Source organism: Rattus rattus, chromosome 7, assembly GCF_011064425.1.
Source record: "Rattus rattus isolate New Zealand chromosome 7, Rrattus_CSIRO_v1, whole genome shotgun sequence".
NCBI classification, from domain to species: Eukaryota; Metazoa; Chordata; class Mammalia; order Rodentia; family Muridae; genus Rattus; species Rattus rattus.
The window spans coordinates 123,472,043-123,490,712 of NC_046160.1; the positions used below are offsets into that span (position 1 = coordinate 123,472,043).

Genomic DNA, 18,670 nt, shown 5'->3' on the forward strand with positions numbered 1-18,670 from the left:
CTCACAGAAAGGGCGTTAGATCCCCTGAAGTTGGAGTTACAGGCAACTGTGAGCTACTTCATGGGTTCTGGGCTGCAGACTCAGGTCCTCTTCACAAACAGCACTGGCTCTTAACAGCCAAGCCTCCAGCAGTTCATGGCTGGAGAAGTATGGTCAGGTGGGTCCCTGCTGTCTGACCGTCACTGGGCGGCAGCAGGGGTTCTTTCCCAGGATCAGAGTCTTAGACTTTGCGGGAGACGGAGAGAGGTAGATGTACAGAGTACTTTGCATTCCGATATTTTCTCTTGCTTCTTACTGGCACCAAGAGAGTTAGTGTGCTAAATGATTGAGTGCATTTGCTCTTCCTTACGTGCATGACTTGACCACCATTGGATGACAGCAGACTAGGGACAGGCAGTGGAGAAGGTTCCACATTACTTTCTTCTGGATGAATTTAAACACGCCTGTATTAAACCGTTTTCATTGTTTGTAACAATGTCTGTTGTATAGTTTATAGGCAAGCAATAAACAGCAAGATGTTTGAGTTGGATATGAAGATCGCAGCAATGCATGTGAAGAGAAAGCAGCTCCACCAGCTGCTGCCAAGTCACGTGCTTCAGAAGAGGAAGAAGGTACGTCAGAAAGGAGTTGATGGCACCCGCCACCAGTGCAGTGCTCTGTGTACCTGTGCCAGCTGGTTTGTCCAGACTCATGCCCTGTGGGACGGCCGCTATTGACTGAGCACAGCATCTGACAGGCTAGTCAGTTTGTGAAATCTTGCTCTCAGCACTGTGCTCCTGTACTTGTCTTCATTACTGGATAGGGGTTAATGTGACACTTGAACACCCTGAGTTTGTATATGCCATTCTCTCAGGAAGAAAAACACCTTTAAAGTTTCACACACGTGTCTAAACTTGTAAAAGAAAAAAGTTGTCATTACATGTTCAACTGTACTTCAAAGAAGGAAGATGTCTTCTTGTTTACTATAGAGTAGGTGTTTTTAAAAATTAATAGTGGGCTCTTGAGATAGATAGTTGAACAGGCATTCGGCTGATGACCTGAGTGCAGTCCTCAGACCCACAGGAGAGAAGAAATGTCCCTGCAGTTATTCTGACATCCACCTTGCAGCAGGGATGTGTGTCCATGTCTCCGCTTCTTTCTCATTAGTTAACCAACTTAAAAAAAATATAAGTTAAGAGTTAGTTGTACGGGCTGGAGAGATGGCTCAGTGGTTAAGAGCACTGACTGCTCTTCCAGAGGTCCTGAGTTCAAATCCCAGCAACCACATGGTGGCTCACAACCATCTGTAATGAGAACTGATGCCCTCTTCTGGTGTGTGTGAATAACAGCTACAGTGTACTAATATATAAATACATGTAATAAATAAATAAATCTTTTAAAAAAAAAAAAAAAAGAGTTAGTTGTACAAGGGGACTGGAGAGGTAGCTAGAGAATATTTGCTAGCATGCACCAAAGTCTTGGGGTTAACCCTTAGCACTACCTAAAATGGGCATGACGACATAAGCCTGTCATCCCAGGACTTTGGAAGGTCATGGCAGGAGAATTAGAAGTCAGGGTCATCCTCTGGTAGATAGAGCATCTGTGATACCCCAACACACACAGATAAACAAGAATTGTTACTGTGCCCTGCATCGTGGCAAACCTCTGCATTCCTACCAGTTGGTGGGGAATAAGGGGAACTGCAAGGTATGGGTGGCTTAAATTGTATATACCAGACTCTAGGCCAGCCTGGGCTCTATGACATGCTTTGTACGGTAATTGTAAGGTAAGTAGTTACAAAGGACATCACAGGCTAGAGAAATGGCTCAGTGGTTAAGAGCACTGACTGCTCTCCAGAGGTCCTGAGTTCAATTCCCAGCAGCTACATGGTGGCTCACAACCATCTGTAATGAGGTCTGATGCCCTCTTCTGGTGTGTCTGAAGACAGCTACAGTGTATTCATATAATCAATCTTTTTTTTTTTTTAAGAATATCACTCTCACTGGTCACCAGAGGTAAAGTATTGTAGTGTCTTTTTTTTCCCCCCCGGAGCTGAGGACCGAACCCAGGGCCTTGTGCTTGCTGGGCAAGCGCTCTACCACTGAGCTAAATCCCCAACCCCATAGTGTCTTATTCTGATGTTTCTATTTTGAATAACAGAATTTTAAACCTTCTTGTCTTGAATGTATCGACACATAGAAAGAGTGACTTGGACTTGCGCCTGGCACATAGTAAATAAATAATGAAGCTATCATCTGTTATTAATGCCAAGATCAGTTACAGCTTAGGAGTGGGCAAGTACAGAGATACCTGGCCTTGATAGTTTCAGGTGACTGCTTTGTCAGATGAGTCTGACTGTGTAACTCAGCCTAGACTCCTGATTGCTGGGGCCAAGTCCATTCATCAGTTCATCCCCACACCTGACCTCAGAAGGAAATGCCCATTGGAAGTTACTTGAATAGGTCATGTCATCTTTGAAGGCTTTCAGCACTGCTGAGGCCCAATCGTGGGATCCCTGCTAACCACATGCAACCATCCCAGCCACACAGCAGTCTGAGAGGAATGTGTTCAAACACGTTCCCTGTAGTTAAAACATGGAAACCCTGTTTTCAAAAGTGAACGTAAGCAATTAGTCTGTGTTCTTTAATTCTTGGCAATAGCAATTTTAAAAACTCTTAACAGCTATTACAGGTTTTCTAGAACCATGGGTTTTTATTAGCTTTTAAAGTCTTATTATTAAATGACCATGTGACTAATTGTTCTACAGCTCTAATTGGGTTTTCCTGCTCATTTTTCTTATACTTTAAGGCTATGTTTACCTAAAATTAAACTGTAGGTAGTATTACTAACCAGGAATCTCCTGTTCACAGTTTGACCATCCAACAAAGTAACTGTCACATGTGTGTCTGTGGACACACACTGATGAGGAGGTAGACTGTCACTCAGGTTCAGATGTTCTTAGTGACACACAACCGTTTGTTTTTGACTTTACTTTTTGTTTATAGTAGTTTGATCCTTTCTACTTCCCTGTTTGAAAGAATTTATATTGTTCATTCCACTTCATTTTCTACTGTGAAAATGGACTCTGAAGGTGGAGTAAAACCAGCAGCTTGCTACTTTGTGTCTGTATCTGTACTGTCCCACAGTAGGAAACCTAAAGTAGAGGCCCATGTGTCCTGTGCCCCCTCTAAAAAGTATAGTGGCCATCTTAGATCTCTTGCTTTCAAAGATCTTTGCTGATAAGATAGTGATGGTTGGTAAAAAATGATTTTTGTTTGGGAGGAAATTGGGAGGTTGAAGCAGGATTGCCTAAGCCTAGGGATTAAAGCAAATGAGGGCAACGTGTGACCTTTTTTGTTTGTTTGTTTTGTTTTGTTTTTGAGGCAGGGTTCCTCTGTATCCCTTGCTGTCCTGGAACTTGTTCTGTAACCCAGGCTGTCCCTGAACTCAGATCCTGCTACCTCTGCCTCTGGAGTGATAAGATTGAAGGTGTGCTCCATTATGCCCAGCTTTGTGACCCTTTCTGTTAGAAGAATGTGTTGATTCACACAGTATGAATTTAGAACTAAGTAGAGTGTCCATATCAGATAGAGTTAGGTCAAGAAGTACATGACCCTCTATCTTTGCTGTTTATAGTCCTCGTGGCATGCAGCATTTTTATAATTTGTTATGAGTACGTTTCAATAGAAATCATAAATGTGGTAAATCATTACTTAAAAACAAAAATTGGGGCTGGGGATTTAGCTCAGCGGTAGAGCGCTTACCTAGGAAGCGCAAGGCCCTGGGTTCGGTCCCCAGCTCCGAAAAAAAGAACCAAAAAAAAAAAAAAAAAAAAACATAAAAATTAAACTTTTCTTGGTTGCAGCATTCAACAGAAGGAGTCAAGTTAGCAGCTCTGAATGACAGCAGCCTTGACTTGTCTATGGACAGTGATAACAGCATGTCTGTGCCTTCACCCACCAGTGCTATGAAGACCAGTCCATTGAACAGTTCTGGCAGCTCTCAGGGGTAAGCAAAGGGAGGCGGGAGGGGATGACGCGTTTGTTGACTAAATACAGTGGAGGGTTCTAAAGTTTATTCTAACTTAAGGTTTTCTAAATTTGTTTTTATTAGTATTAGTTATGCAAGCTGGTAAATTTCCTTGGAGTCTATGAAGTATCTGGTCATAGCCACTGAACTGGCTAGTTTTGTGTGTCAAGTTAACACAAGCTGGAGTTATCACAGAGAAAGAAGCCTCAGTTGAGGAAATGCCTCCATGAGGACCAGCTGTAAGGCATTTTCTCAATTAGTGATCAAGCGGGGAGGACCCAGCCCATTGTGGGTGGTGCCATCCCTGGGCTGGTGGTCCTGGGTTCTATAAGAGAGCAAGCTGAGCAAGCCATGAGGAGCAAGCCAGTAAGCAGCATCCCTCCATGGCCTCTGCATCAGCTCCTGCTTCCTGACCTGCTTGAGTTCCAGTCCTGACTTCCTTGGGTGATGAACAGCAATGTGAAAGTGTAAGCTGAATAAACCCTTTCCTCCCCAGTTTGCTTCTTGGTCATGATGTTTGTGCAGGAATAGGAACCCTGACTGAGACAGCCACCCTGTCTGTCCTGTCCCTTTCCATCTCTTGACTCTGACTTTTCTTTTTTTAGAATCAGTTTTAACTCTAGTTTATGGACAGTAATTTTCATTTTGGGGACCAGAGTGCTTGGACTTAGGAGTGATGTGGGTGCCTTCATCTGTCAGGCTACTTAGAGATAGCAGGAGTACTGAGCACACGTCTAGGTCTGCCTGTCTCCATGATTGAGCAAACCCTTACCGATGGCTTGCACTGAGCAGTTTTAGATAAAGGGAATATTTTTTCCCTTAGAAGAATTTACTGTTATAAAACATGCAATGCATTTTAAGAATTGCTAAAAAGGCTCTACATCCCATAAAATTAGGGCATGGCGAGGCTGCATTTGCATTTAGCATTTATGGGTCAGTGCTGTCTTGTGCTTTTTTTCTGTTAGGTTTTACCACACAACCTATTTGCAGGGATCTTGTTGGCAGTTGTGATGGTTAGACTGATTGCTACTAGGGAGTTGAAATGCAAACACTGACCTTTTGATAGGTTTCGGCCTAATAATAAGCTAAATATGTGTGTTCTTACTGGCAGACCAAGTACTCCGCCTATTGGCTGTATTTAAAGTACAGGAGAGTGGCATGGCATCACTTCTGTCAGCTGTGGTTTTTATATGTACATCACAGAAGTTTGTGTCTGTGTTGCTGTATGTATTTATAAGCCTTTTCATTGTTACAGGAGCATGGGAAGTTAAAACCAAAGAAACGTTTTACCTTACATATGGGGCATATGTTGCTAACATTTAATTGTTGTTTTGATTGTCTTTAACGCATAATTGATCCTTGCCCTTTCTTTTTTCTATCCTTCTCTCTGTTTCCTGTTTTAGCAGAAACAGTCCTGCTCCAGCTGTGACCGCAGCATCTGTGACCAGCATTCAGGCTTCTGAGGTTTCTGTACCACAAGCAAATTCCAGTGAAAGCCCAGGGGGTAAGAAGCTGGGCTTACCACTCTTGTGAGCCCTTGCATGATAATTGGTTTTATACTTTATGTAAGAAAGTGATTTATTGGTTAAGTTGTTGTGGATTCAGTTTTTTTAGTGCCTTTTAAATTTTTTAGTGACTTTCGTGTGCTCCTGCTTGTCTGTATGCACTAGTGTGTGAGGACTCTCAGAGGTCAGAGGTTCACAGATGGTTGCTAATCTAATGTAGGTTCTAGGAGCAGTACATGTTCTTAACCTCTGAGCCATCTCTGTCCAGTCAGTTTTGTTTTTTAAGGCAGAGTTTTAGGCTCAAACCTTCTGATCCTCTTACTGCTCCCCCCCACCCCACTCCCAACCTCCACCCCATGTTCTGGGGCTATAGGTATGCTCTTGGTACTTGTCTTTTAATAGCACTTTAGTGTTTGCATATAAAAGTTATTCATGAAGTGAGTTAGGTGAAGTATCAGCTTTCTTTGTTACTTGGTGTCTGTAATGATTTTGATTTGTGTGTTCATACCTTTTCTGTTTAGGTCCATCGAGCGAAAGCATTCCTCAAACTGCCACACAGCCAGCCATTTCTCCACCACCAAAGCCTACAGTCTCCAGAGTTGTCTCCTCAACACGACTGGTAAACCCGTCGCCTAGACCTTCAGGAAACACAGCAACAAAAGTACCTAATCCTATAGTAGGAGTCAAGAGAACGTCCTCACCCCATAAAGAAGAAAGTCCTAAGAAAACCAAAACAGAAGAGGTATATGTGCACACTTACATACACACAGTCATGGCAGCCTGGCTCACCTACTCCTGAATCTAGTAGGGAACACTCAGGAAGACCCGGGGCATCTGCGGTGCCTCTGCAGTCGTGCCTCACTGCAGTCGTATTTCTACCTCTCCTACTCTGGGTAGCTTCTGCATCCAATGGTGACTGGAAAACACAGTTAATATCCTAATTTACTATTCTTTATGACTTTTATTTGTACTGACTCTTTATGGCTCTTTGGGGACTGTTTTGCCTTTAACTCAGTTTTATATTGTAATTGGTATCAGAGGGTGGCTGATCCATTGGCTGAGTGCTAGGAATTCCTGGGAGGGAATTAGAGCTTGCTCTGCCTCTAAGCTGTAGCCCTAGTCCTCAAAGCTTTATTCTTGTGATGTACAGGTTGCAAAGGCAGATTAGTTTAGTTTCGGACTCCAACTTTCAGGAAGCTTGCTATGTGTTTATTTTTTTTTTTTTTAAAGATTTATTTATTTTATTATTATTAGTACACTGTAGCTGTCTTCAGACACACCAGAAGAGGGCATCGGATCCCATTACAGATGGTTGTGAGCCACCATGTGGTTGCTGGGATTTGAACTCAGGACCTCTGGGAGAGCAGTCAGCGCTCTTAACCCCTGAGCCATCTCTCCCGCCCTTGCTATGTGTTTAATAGTCACTGTCAATCCAGTGTTGAGATCAAGCAGCGTTAGGACAGTACTGGGCATTGTGTTGCAGTTGTGAGTCTAAGGGTGGTTTGTGGTGTGCCACACAAACGCTCCTGCTACACTGCCCTCTATCCCTTTAGTGTCATCTAAATGCCCCAGGGTCTAGCTGTGCAGTCTGGGCTTAGTTAATCTCAGGTTTGCTTCAGTAGGACAGTCGCCGTTGCCCAGAGCTGCCAGTCCGAGACTGCCTGTTTCGTGATGAATTCTGCTCTAGAATTTGTTATTTAAGAACTTTCTTAGAGCAGAAAAAAGAACGTAGGTTTCTCTTGGGTATCCATTGCACTTTGATCAGTATTGGTGAAACATCCGTAATCAGATAACCTTTGTTTTAGATTGACTTTAGAAATATCTGTAATTAATGGAGTAATACTTTGTTATTCATGATGTTAAACTAGAAAGGAAGTAGAACATAATTTCACCTATCCTGCTAGGTTTTGATAATTGATGTGTTTGCAGTGTAGTGCTTTTTTTTTTTTTTTTTCCCCAGAGCTGGGGACCGAACCCAGGGCCTTGTGCTTGCTAGGCAAGCGCTCTACCACTGAGCTAAATCCCCAACCCCAGTGTAGTGCTTTTTGTTGTTGTTGTTGTTTGTGAATAGGGATATAATCCAGGGCCTTATGTACTTTTAGGCCAGTGTTCTACCATTGATTTACACCCCCAATCCCTTGGTAGTTTTTGATTCTTTTGTCTTAGTCTCCTGAGTGCTGGGTCTGTCTGTCTGTATGTATGTATGTCTGTCTGTCTGTCCATCCATCCATCCTGATAAATGCATTAGAGCCTTTCTAGGAACTGGATTTGGACGTGTGTTTTTGAGGCAGTCTCAAAAGCAGTACTTGAAGCTGGCTTTAAATGTAGGGTACTCTTCCTGCTTCTGGTTCCGTAATTCTGGAGGTACAGTTGTGAACTTAGATTTCTTTTTACCTTCATGATTCCTCTCTCTGATCTCCTTATGATAAGGTGCCCTGTGAGTGCTGAGCAGTGAGTGTCCCAGCACATGGCTTGTCACTGTAGCTGCATGGACGCTTGTACTCCTGGGTCTAGAACAGTCCTTGGGGGATAAAGAGTTACAGTTAGCGTGGAAGACACAGCATTACTGTGTCAACAGAAACAGCCCATTAATGCTTTAATGTTTACACAATAAAGCTACATCTCTGATGAGCTCAGCCACTCTCTCTGCCTCTTCAATTCAGCTTTTTGTTTGTTTATTGAGGTAATGTAAGGTCTTTAAGTTTGGCCTAGAACTGAACTATGTGAACTCAGGAGGTGGTCCAGACAGCTTCGAACTTGGCGGTCTCTCCTTCCTACTACCTACCTACCCCAGCCCTGTGAGTGCTGGGATCATGGGCCTGGTCCTCCAGTCCTCATTCCTTCTTCTGTCACTAAGTGCTTTAGAGCAAAATCCACTTTGGTGGTGTTATTCCCTAGAATTGTATAACACTAGAATTTTAAGATCACATGTATAAGAGAGAGTATGAATCAACTCAGATTAGATTCCTTGATAATATGACACCCCTGTTCTCACTGTTTTCAAAATACCCCTTAAACGTGGGACCAAACAAGTTTAAGATGCCAGTGTTAAAATGTCCTTTAAAATACAAGCTTCGTCCTTTTTTTCTTAGAATTTCACTGGAACCAGTTAACCAAGTCATAAAACTTTCTAAAGAATAAGGGAGGGTGTTGCTCACTTTATGGGCTGCTTCCTATGCTTAATGTCTCTGGCAGTTACAAACTTAATTTAGTCAAAGGCGTTGAAGCTGATCTTCCATGGTATTGCCTGGACTATGTATGCTCTGGTGTAACCCTTATTTGGGTCATTTGTTCTCTGTTGATGTATTGAACATGACCACACATGCTGTACTTCCAGAACTCAGGGCAGCATGGGCCTAATAGTAAGGAGCAAATGGAAACTCCAGTCACATGTGTATAGGAAGGTTTTAGATGCTGTGAGCTGGTTCAGTTCAGTGTAGTGTGCATTGTACCCTAATAGAGAAAACATAGAAAGTTTGTTCTATCATATTATGTGGCTAAATTCAAGGCAGATGTACTTTAAAAGTTTTCTTTTTAATTTCTGTGTATGTCATACTAATTGACCCTGGGGCCATTTGCATAGGAGAAGTACTAAGTCCTTAAAACTTTTGTATGTGAAAAATTTAAATATGTGGAGAAGTACAGATGACTGTCACCTGGTCTCAGTGGAGACCTGAGCAGCGTGTTTCCTTTATATATCTGCTCACCATTTTTTTCACTTCAGGTATACATGAGTATTTGAATGTGTGTCTACGTATAATTTTAAAGCTACCTGTGGTTTTTTTTGCCTTTTAAAAACATATTTAAAATATTAGGGACTAAGGAGATAGCTTTGCCTGTGAAGTGCTGGTGGCATAAGGACCAGTAACATGTGAGAAAGCCAGACATGGTAGCACATGCTTGAACTCCCAGTACCAGGAGGCAGACCTTCCTAATGGAGAGACGATCTCCAAACACAAGGATGTCTCCTGAGGAACCGCTCCAAAGTTAACCTCTGCTTTCTGTGTGTACGCTGATACACTTGCCACCTGCACAAAGCAACAAGTCAGTTTTAAGTTCTCTAAGTTAATAAACCTGAGAAAATAGTGCTAATGTGGCTTTTAGGACCCAAGAAGATCAGGCTGTAGGCCCTGAATGCTTTTAGGGTGCTAATGCTTCCCAAGAACAGCGCCTGTTTCTGTGTGCTGGAGTGTTTCTGGGGTAGTTCTACGTGGGACAGATAAGTAACATTGTCGGTAAAATTCCCCAGTCATATGGTGTGTTAGTAGGCACACCAGCTCCCCTCACTGGGGATCCTACTGTTCCACGTTCTCAGGGCTGCTTCTTTGGGGAACTTTCCTTTCCTTAGGAAAATGCTTCATGAGCCTTTAGGTTTGGGGATGTACTTTATGTGATGGGGATTACAAAAACAATTTTTATCATGTTTAAAATTTTTTGGTGCTTATTAAAGCTAAGTTAAATTATTTAATTTTAAAAAGCCCCTTTAGAAGAGACTCGGACCTATTTTACTTCATTTTTATAAATTAAAGCGTTAATTGGCAGATAATCTAAATTTTTCATTTTAGAGAATAAAGCTTTTTTTTTTAAAAACAGGATGAAACAAGTGAAGATGCTAACTGTCTTGCTTTGAGTGGACATGATAAAACAGAGACAAAGGTATACTAACTTAGCCTGTAGAATATGCACGGGTAGAAGTGCAGGCGTGTGGTGCTGAATCGACTGGAGTGTGTGGGGTTCTCTTACCACTGTTTGTAAGAGACCTTTTTTTGGGTTCTTTTTAATGTTAATAATGTCTAAGTGATGGGAGTGGAGCAGTGTGTAAAACAGGAACTTAGCGTTCTGGAGAGAAGGTAAGATGGTGGTGTTATGTGTTAGAATGACAGTACATGTCAGGAAGGGTTGAGGAGATGGGGTAGGTGCTGCTCTTAACGGAAGGTAGGGATAACCTTTTGAAGCAGCACTTGCCTGACACTTGAATCCAAGGCAGTCCGTGAGACTAACCTCACTGTCGGGTCTGGCAGTAGGGTTGGGTTAGAAAAATCGTTTTCAGCAGGTTTTGGCTTGAATGAGGTGGGCAGTGAGGAAGATATCCTGGTTCTCTTCCTATTGAAAGACCAAGAATGACTTAATTTTAGAAATTGAGGTATGCCAAAGGCTTAATATTCCCACTGTAGCCAAATTCCCACCAAGAATATTTTAATAAGTGTTCTTTTGATGCTTTTCAAGCTGTGCGTGTTCACATATGCACCAGTGCCTTTTATTTTCTATTTATAATGTACTTTGCAAACCAGGAAGTATGTTTACATTATATGATGTGCACAATGACTGCACTGGAGGGTCTTACCGCACCTTACTAGCTGCTCATGGTCAGCAACTGTCTCCATCAAAAGCAAGTTTGCACCTTCTGCCTGCAGACCGTGCACTGTACGTGTCTGCCGTCCGCACCGCTTACTTCATGAGTGCTTAAGAGCCTGATGCACATTCCCATAGTCCTCCACTTTTCCCAGTCACTGCCTGTGTCCTGTTAACCCTCTGCAGTTTTATAGGAAAAGCGGTGATGGCTCCTGTTTTTGTATTTTAGAAACATGTTTTTATCTGTATTTTCACTTGTTTGTGTCTTATATACTCCTCTATGTGAGTGAAGCTGTTGTGGGATGACCCAGTTCATCCTCCTGTGTTGATTGGTTCACTCTTATCGGAATTGGGACATTGATTGTTGGACAGAGGAGGGCAGGAGAGATCATAAGGAAAGGATAGCATAGATTATGGCTGTTTGCCTCTTTAATTACAGATATGGGGCAGTTTGTGCCTCTGAATAATTTTATTCACTAACATTATGTATTTTCCCCACATAGTTAAGGATTTTCTTTGGGTTTGTGTTTTATTAATTATTGTCTAGGTAACATTTTCTAGAGTGCCTGTGCATACCTTTAATTAGTACTTGTTAAAATATCCAAGTTAGAGCAGTTTGGGACCTGTGAGGTTCTTTGGCCATGCCTTACAATGTGTATCTGAAATGGAGACATAACCTATAACGGGGCTCGATGACATGGTGCGATGTCATTCTGGTCATCTCTCTCCACCCTCCAGTTGCTAATTTGTCTTCTTTATTAGCCACTACACCCAGTTACTCACTTTATTGTTATTTTTTTCTCTCCCCCTCTGCCCATCCTTTGTCTCCTAGGAACAAGTTGGCATGGAGACAAGTGCGGCTCCGTCAGAAGCTGCTCCGGCCTCGGCGTCTCTGGTGGCCTCTCAGGTACTAAGTGTAAGAAAGGCACGGAGAGTTTGGTCAGTGGTTTTGATATTAGAGTGGTCTATTGATTCCAAATGAAAGTCTATGCTAGACATTAAACTTGTGGAACTAGTTAACTTGAAGCCTGTAAGTTTTCTGTAGTGTAAAGTTAAAGGCAGGCAGACAGCTGACTTGGAGCTGTTCGGAGGCTCTGTCTGGCTCTGACTTGTGGTATACGTTGGCCTCTCGGCTTCTGGGAGGCTCAGGCAAGTTTCTGGGGCGGAGACTATGCTGAGCTCTGTGGTGAGACCCCAGTAAAGGAAAAGGAGGCAGGTGTAGTTCTTCCCTTATACTGTGGGTTCTTCAGATCCTCAGGGGGGGTGTGTGTGGTGTGTGTGTGTGTGTGTGTGTGTGTGTGTGTGTGTGTGTGTGTGTGTGTGTGTGTGTGTGATGTAAATACTTATTTCTAGAACAAAGGGTGACAGTGAAACAAGGAACAAAAAGTTGTTCTGGACCTGTTTGCAAGGCTCAGAGAGATTTTATTGTATTTATTCATTCATGGAGCATAGCGGTTTTTTGGGTCTTTTTTGAGACAGATCTCAGTATGCAGCTTAGGCTGTCCTGAACTGCCTTTGGCTCCCTGATCTTTTTATTTTTAAGATGTGTTTCTGTTTCAGTTTTTAGTACTGCTTTTATTTAGTTATTCAGTAGACAGTAAATAACTCCAGAGTAATTGACAAGTGGTAGTGTTTGCTGGGACAGTTTCTTATGCACACAAGTAGTCTCATCTTTTTAATTCACAAACCATCACCTTGTGTCTTGTTTTTCTTTTTGAATCCTTTAAACTTAAGAAAACCAAAGTCGGGCTGGAGAGATGGCTTAGTGGTTAAGAGCACTGACTGCTCTTCCTAGAGATCTTGAGTTCAAATCCCGCCCAGCAACTACATGGTGGCTCACAACCATCTGTAATGGGATCTGATGCCCTCTTCTGGTGTGTCTGAAGACAGCTACAGTTACTTATATATTAAAAAAATAAATAAAAAAGAAAAAGAAAAACCAAAGTTTAGGTCAAACGTTGGCCCAAAAATCAGTGTTTTCTTTTAGTACCTACTAACTAGATTAACTGAGGTATCCCTGAGCCAGCTGCCATCCATGGTACTTTGTTGTGGCTTAGAGTCTGTGTGTTCCTGGGAAACACTCTTCCACAGTCTGACACCACAGTGTTCTGCTCTGTGTCTGAGTTTATATGCTTTTAGTCAAGTGCAGTACACGTGAGATGGGGGACATGTCCTTGTGTTCCTGCACAACACATTTCCTACTCCACTGATCACATCCCCACAGCCATGGCGCCCCATGTCTTTGAGAGTATTTTTTTTTTTTTTTAGTAGCGTTTTCATTCATTTGAAAGGATCTATAAACCAGTCAGAGCATCTCAGTTCTGATTTTAGAGAATGCATCTTGTGTCCTGTGATTTGGGGAGGACTTCACTGAGGAGGTGGGAGAGTCTCAGTATAGCATTGCCACACAATGGAGGGAATTAGAGATAATTGGGAGCATCTCCAATTTATCTTCAGAGTAACCCTTGGTTAAAACCACAAGAAGGAGTGGTTGGCTTTGACTTAATAGTTGCTGAAGCTGGCTGAGGAGTATGTGAGACTAACGAAAGCTCTCAACTTCTTTATCTGTGCAGAAACTTCTCATGAAACATTTTATGATTTATTTCTGTATTTTTGAAATGTTAAAATGCCTTGCAATATAATTTCTAATACAATTTTTTAATTCCCTAAAAGTTGGGATAAATTATATCTATATGACTATATGTATATAACTATACAACTATTCAGTTGTATAGTTAATTTTACAATTTATAGTGTCAGAAAATAACTGCTAACTGCTGGTTCTATGTATCAGGTGAATTTAAGCGTTTCCTCCACATGAGGGCACTTCAGCACCACGTCTTGTTAGAGCAGTTAGTATCTTAACTCAGCCCAAATTAGCTGAATGTTATTTTATCAATATCTTTCTTCCGCTCTTTATTTTGTGAAGCATATTTCTAAGGTGTGTATTTAAAGTTATTAGGATAATTTTGATAAACCGTGAAAACGTTATTATGCAATCTTAAATTTTCTGCAAGTCTAGAATGTATATGGGTTTACTAGTTACGTTTATTTGCGCTGCATATTTTCCATTTAGAACTGCTTACTTTTAGTTTGAATGCTTGTCCTCCCGTCATAATGCTGCATCTTTCCTAGGAGGAAGCAGTGGGAGACGCATCCCCTGTGAGCGACAGTGCTTTAAACCGTGCTGTGTTCTTTGCTTTCGTTCTCAGAAAACATCCAGTACAGACCTTTCCGATATCCCTGCTCTCCCTGCAAACCCTATTCCTGTTATCAAGAATTCAATAAAACTGAGACTGAATCGGTAAAACCACCTCAGGGTCCATAAACAGTATCTGCCAACTCAACCCGTTGTCTCCAGATGCTTAAACAAAAGAAAGAAAGAAAAAAGAAAGGAGAAAGGAGATTGGAGGGACAGGACTAGCCCTGACTGACTGGGTTTAGTCTTGGTGACCTCCCTTACTTGGGCTCATCAGCACTTGATCAGCAGTCCAGGTTAGTATGGAAGCCAGGAGTACTGTTATTATTGTGTTAGCAACAGTTGCATTAACTATTTCAGAAAAATTACTGCCTTTAAGAAGGAAAGAAAACAAAACCCTCAAGCTGCGTTTGTATCCATAATTGACATCCAGATTGGGTTTATGTGTGATGATGCATTGTTTGGAAAATTGCAATACAAACTGGCATAAGAACTCCTTATTCTGATGATGCACTTTTATGTATTTTTTTTTATTAGAAAGTAGAACTAATTTTAGATTTTCAGCTTAATGGATTTTCAATTTTTTTCCCAAAGAATTTTCTTTACAATTAGTCTTTAAATTGGATTCCTTGTGCAGTGGTGTACCATTCTGCCTCAGAAAGGACAGGAGGACACCTAGCTCAGTCCTTACGGGCAGCTGTAACCCTTAGGGTGCATTGTCAATGCTAAGGTATACTTTGGACACTGAAAGAAGAATTAGGCGATACTTGGTTTTGATGAGGTTATGATTAAGAAGTATATATTCCTTTTATTTATAGAGTTGTTTTATAGTGCATACAAATCAGCAGTCAGCCAACAAGTGTGGTCTTTGAGCTTTCTCAAGCTCTGTTCTTTTGCCTTCAGTCTGTTAGTCTTTGAAACAACGACAGTGCTTTCTCCCCACCCCCCTTTTTTCTTTTGCCTGTTTTTCCCTTTTGCTTGAATGCACAAGGTAAGGCTTATTTCACAGAAACCAGAATGCCAGTATTTTCCTAAGCCATGACATGTAACCGTGACCCTGTGGCTACGTGACACAGAACACTAACTTTGGTCCCATGGCTAGAACTTGAGAATGACTGAAAGCCATACCCGTGAAGCATCTCCGGAGGATGGCCATTTGATCTCTGAGAGGACTTTTGTACACTCCACAGAACTCCTGTTCCTGTCTTACACAAAGTTGATTTTCAATTTTAAAAGTGGGCAAAAAGGCATTTTCTTCCAGATTTTTAAACTAATTTTTATTTTTAACCAGTTTATCAAAATTTGTCAGTGAATTTTACATACAGAAACATTTTAAAAATCATTCCTAGTAAGCACTTGACGTTTAGTCAGCTCTCCACTTTTGAATTTTTTTGTTCTATCAAAAATTAGAAACTTCCTTTAAAGACAATGATTTCTCATAATTAAGTAGCAGAATTCTCGTCCATCTTGTGACGTCTGAGGACGCCAGAGGTTGATAAGGTTCCTCTTGTTGATCTGGGTAGAGCAGGCCTGTAGCAGCAGATCTTTGTATGAGCATGGTTTTTGAATCCTTCATTTCGCTGCATTCTATCACATATTTGTGCATTTTCACGTTACACTGCAATTAAACTCTCCTGTCCTCCTAAATTAATTTCCAAAGTTGGAATATAGTCTTTCCCTTCAGCTGTGCATTAATTAAGGCTTTCTTTACCACTTACATTGTTTATATACAGTGTTCTTTCTGCTCTCCACCTCTCGCTCTGCAGTCACCTTGCCCTCCCTCCCTCCCTCCCTCCCACCACTTGAGTAAAGAAGACAGTTCGCTAACAGGTGACATGTCCCGGTGTCTGTGTGTGTAGCTGCAGAGTTAGATTGACATCACCAGGCACAGATTTAGTCTTGTCGTTTTGTTTACACATTGGGGAAAAATTCAGTTTAATAAACGTTCCATGTAACTGCATCCAAGTTTCACCAGGCTGGAGACGTGGATCTTTTCTGTGTAGTGACTTTTTACTTCTAGTTTCCATAACCTGGAGATCAGACTGTTGCTTTCGCATGATGTAAGTAGTGTCTCATGACTGGAGTTTGCTTTGTTTTATAGTATCTGTACTCCTTGTATTTTTCAAGAGCTATTTTGTAAACAGATGATGTATTTCTCCATTGAAAACACAATAAAAAAAAAAAGGCACAAATCCCACAGTTGGCTGATTTCTTTTGACTCTCCCCTCCCCTCACTCAGTGATCTGATGGAATTGGTTCTACGTATACAGATGTGGTACAGCCCAGACATGAAGACTGGAATTGAATGTGCTCATATTTGGCAGGTTTGCTGTAGGTCAGCCTGTTTGTAGCCCAGTACTAATGGGTCTCACACGGTAGCAGGCGATTGTTGTTCACAGAAATGGTCTTTGGGGAGGAAGTACGATCAGAGCTGCGACTGAGTCACTTTGAGCCGTTCCAGTTTCTGCAGTGGCGTTGTCCAGACTGCACACCGCACACTTCCCGCAGTGATACATGTGGCTCTTTCTGCGCTGCCGGCTTTCAAGACGCTTGCACTTCTCTCCGTCAGCAGGTGGCACTGTTGTTTTTTCAGTAAGTTTATAATTGTATCTTTCACACAGCTTGAATCTTGTTTATTTACTGGATCAAATTCTGACATTTTTCTTAAACCTTCACATTGCATATAAGAGAAATGGTCTGAGTTTGTGATGGCCAGCTTTTAGGGACGGTCATCCTAATGTCTTGAGCAGAGACATTCTTTTATAAAGTCCCTTTCCAGAGGGTTAGCAGCTCTGCACACCCATCCTGCCTCAGACTCCGAGCGCTCAGAGCCAGCATTGAGTACATGGCTTCAGGGCTGCTTCTAACTGAAGCACAAGGTCCGTTTGGGCTTATGCAGCAATGGTAAGATTTCTCAGGGCTCCGTCAGGCACCGACAGGACTGATCTTGCCTTACCCCTGTCTGGTAGACAACTGGCCTGGGGACTGGACCCGGCTTCCTGAGATTTGTTACCCATGTAGCCCATAGGTGGTATTTCCTGCATCTTGCTGAATTAGTAAAAGGAGAATTGAGAATTGAGTGTGTATGTCTCAGGTAAATTCTGGAATAAGACTTTTTTATTTCTCATTAGCCCCTCTTTCTCTACACAGAAAAAAGCATTTTAAAGCTCTGCATAATGTTAACTCTGCCTGCATTCAAGGTGGCAGCAAAGACCAGCAGCGCCACCAGTAACTGACACACGAAGGACCAGGCACTCTCGTACACTGTAGGCTGACCTGCGCCATGTGTATGTGCTGAACTGTTTTCTGTGGGCATCACACACCTTTGGATCTAGTTTAATTCTAATAAGGATCAACGGCCTGTGAAAATGAGTTGCCCTTTGGCCCGAATTGTATGCCTTGGTGCGTTTGTCTTTTGTTTTGTTTTTTAAGTTCATACTTCAGTTAGCTTTCTTTATGCCCAAACCACAAATAGGTGCTGTCTTGACTCAGACCTGAGCTTGATAAATGAGGTGGTGTTTCGTTCTGTGTTACACATGGCCTTCAGGTGTACACAAACAAGTCATCTCTTGTGGTATTTTTCGTGGGTGTAGAACTAGTTTTTCCCTCCCTGCGAATTTAAAAATTGTTGCTATCCCCCTGGGATTAACACTGGAAGGAAAAGGTAAGGGAGGATTGAGCTGGGGCAGAACCCAAGCCTTCCCCACGTGACAGCAAGCACTCGCAGCCCAGGAGACTCTTGAGTTAGAAAGAAGGTACAAACAGCACCATCATGCATGGTTAACAGTGACGGAGACTAATGACAGTGTTCGCTCACTCTTTATCTCCAAGGGAATGATGGTGCACGTAATCCCAAGGCATGGTGTTAGAATTGAACTCTTCTGGATGGGACTTCACTGAGTGGCTGGGTCACTTCTGCCTGCCTCTGGTTTTCTTCCTTGGAGAGCTGAGACATACACAGAAGCATGTCTCTGTCTCTGCATGGCCTGCCTGTGTCCAGTTTCCCCTGACCTGCTAATGCCCTGGCTGCTGAGTAGATGACACGCTTGGAAGGAATCAAGTACACTTTCCTTTTCCTTGTCTCCAGTGTCAGCATTTAACGAACCTTCCTGGTCGCTTCAAGCCACCAGGACACAGGCACCTCCAAAACCTTCGATCTTCTCATAAGCACTTGTGCCGAAGGGTTTGACCTTCACAGTAACTTACTGCTTAGAGAGCTCCCCAGACCCTTGTCATAGGCTGGTTGTGACAACATCAGTGATGGGGACACTCCAGGCTTGACCAGTGTTGACAGTTGGACAGAGGTTTGGGCTCCTCTCTTAAGTGGTAATGCCACTCACCAACTTTCCCCAAAGTCACCTCGGTGATAGTTGTTGCAGTTGATCCTATGCTTATGCAGGCCTCACGGTGCTCACGGTGCTCATGGTGCTTGCCTCACAGGACCCCAGAATCTCTGGCTCTTCTCTGGGGTGTGTCGGTGGGACGAACCAGAGAAGAGGTAGCAGGTGTGGGGCAGGCCCTAGGCCTAGTCCTGAAGGGAGGCTTACTACACTGGGCTTGCATTCAGACTACAGGAAATCCAGTGTGTAAAGTAGACTGTACCTCT

At 42.4% G+C, this 18,670-nt stretch overlaps 1 protein-coding gene across 4 annotated transcripts in view; it reads left to right on the top strand.

Moving 5' to 3' along the window:
* The window catches only part of Papola (poly(A) polymerase alpha), a 52,533-nt gene extending 36,272 nt beyond the window's left edge, over positions 1 to 16,261 (top strand). The window contains exons 16-22 of one of the 4 annotated variants that reach the window (XM_032908383.1): positions 490 to 611; positions 3,845 to 3,987; positions 5,415 to 5,512; positions 6,035 to 6,255; positions 10,107 to 10,169; positions 11,698 to 11,772; positions 14,078 to 16,261. In XM_032908383.1, coding sequence (XP_032764274.1) covers positions 490 to 611; positions 3,845 to 3,987; positions 5,415 to 5,512; positions 6,035 to 6,255; positions 10,107 to 10,169; positions 11,698 to 11,772; positions 14,078 to 14,173 — 818 coding nt within the window. In that variant the 3' untranslated portion in view covers positions 14,174 to 16,261. Of the gene's footprint in view, positions 1 to 489; positions 612 to 3,844; positions 3,988 to 5,411; positions 5,513 to 6,034; positions 6,256 to 10,106; positions 10,170 to 11,697; positions 11,773 to 14,077 lie in introns of all 4 variants that reach the window. The other 3 variants (XM_032908382.1, XM_032908384.1, XM_032908385.1) reach the window with 3 other exon arrangements.
* The last annotated feature ends 2,409 nt before the right edge of the window (positions 16,262 to 18,670 follow it).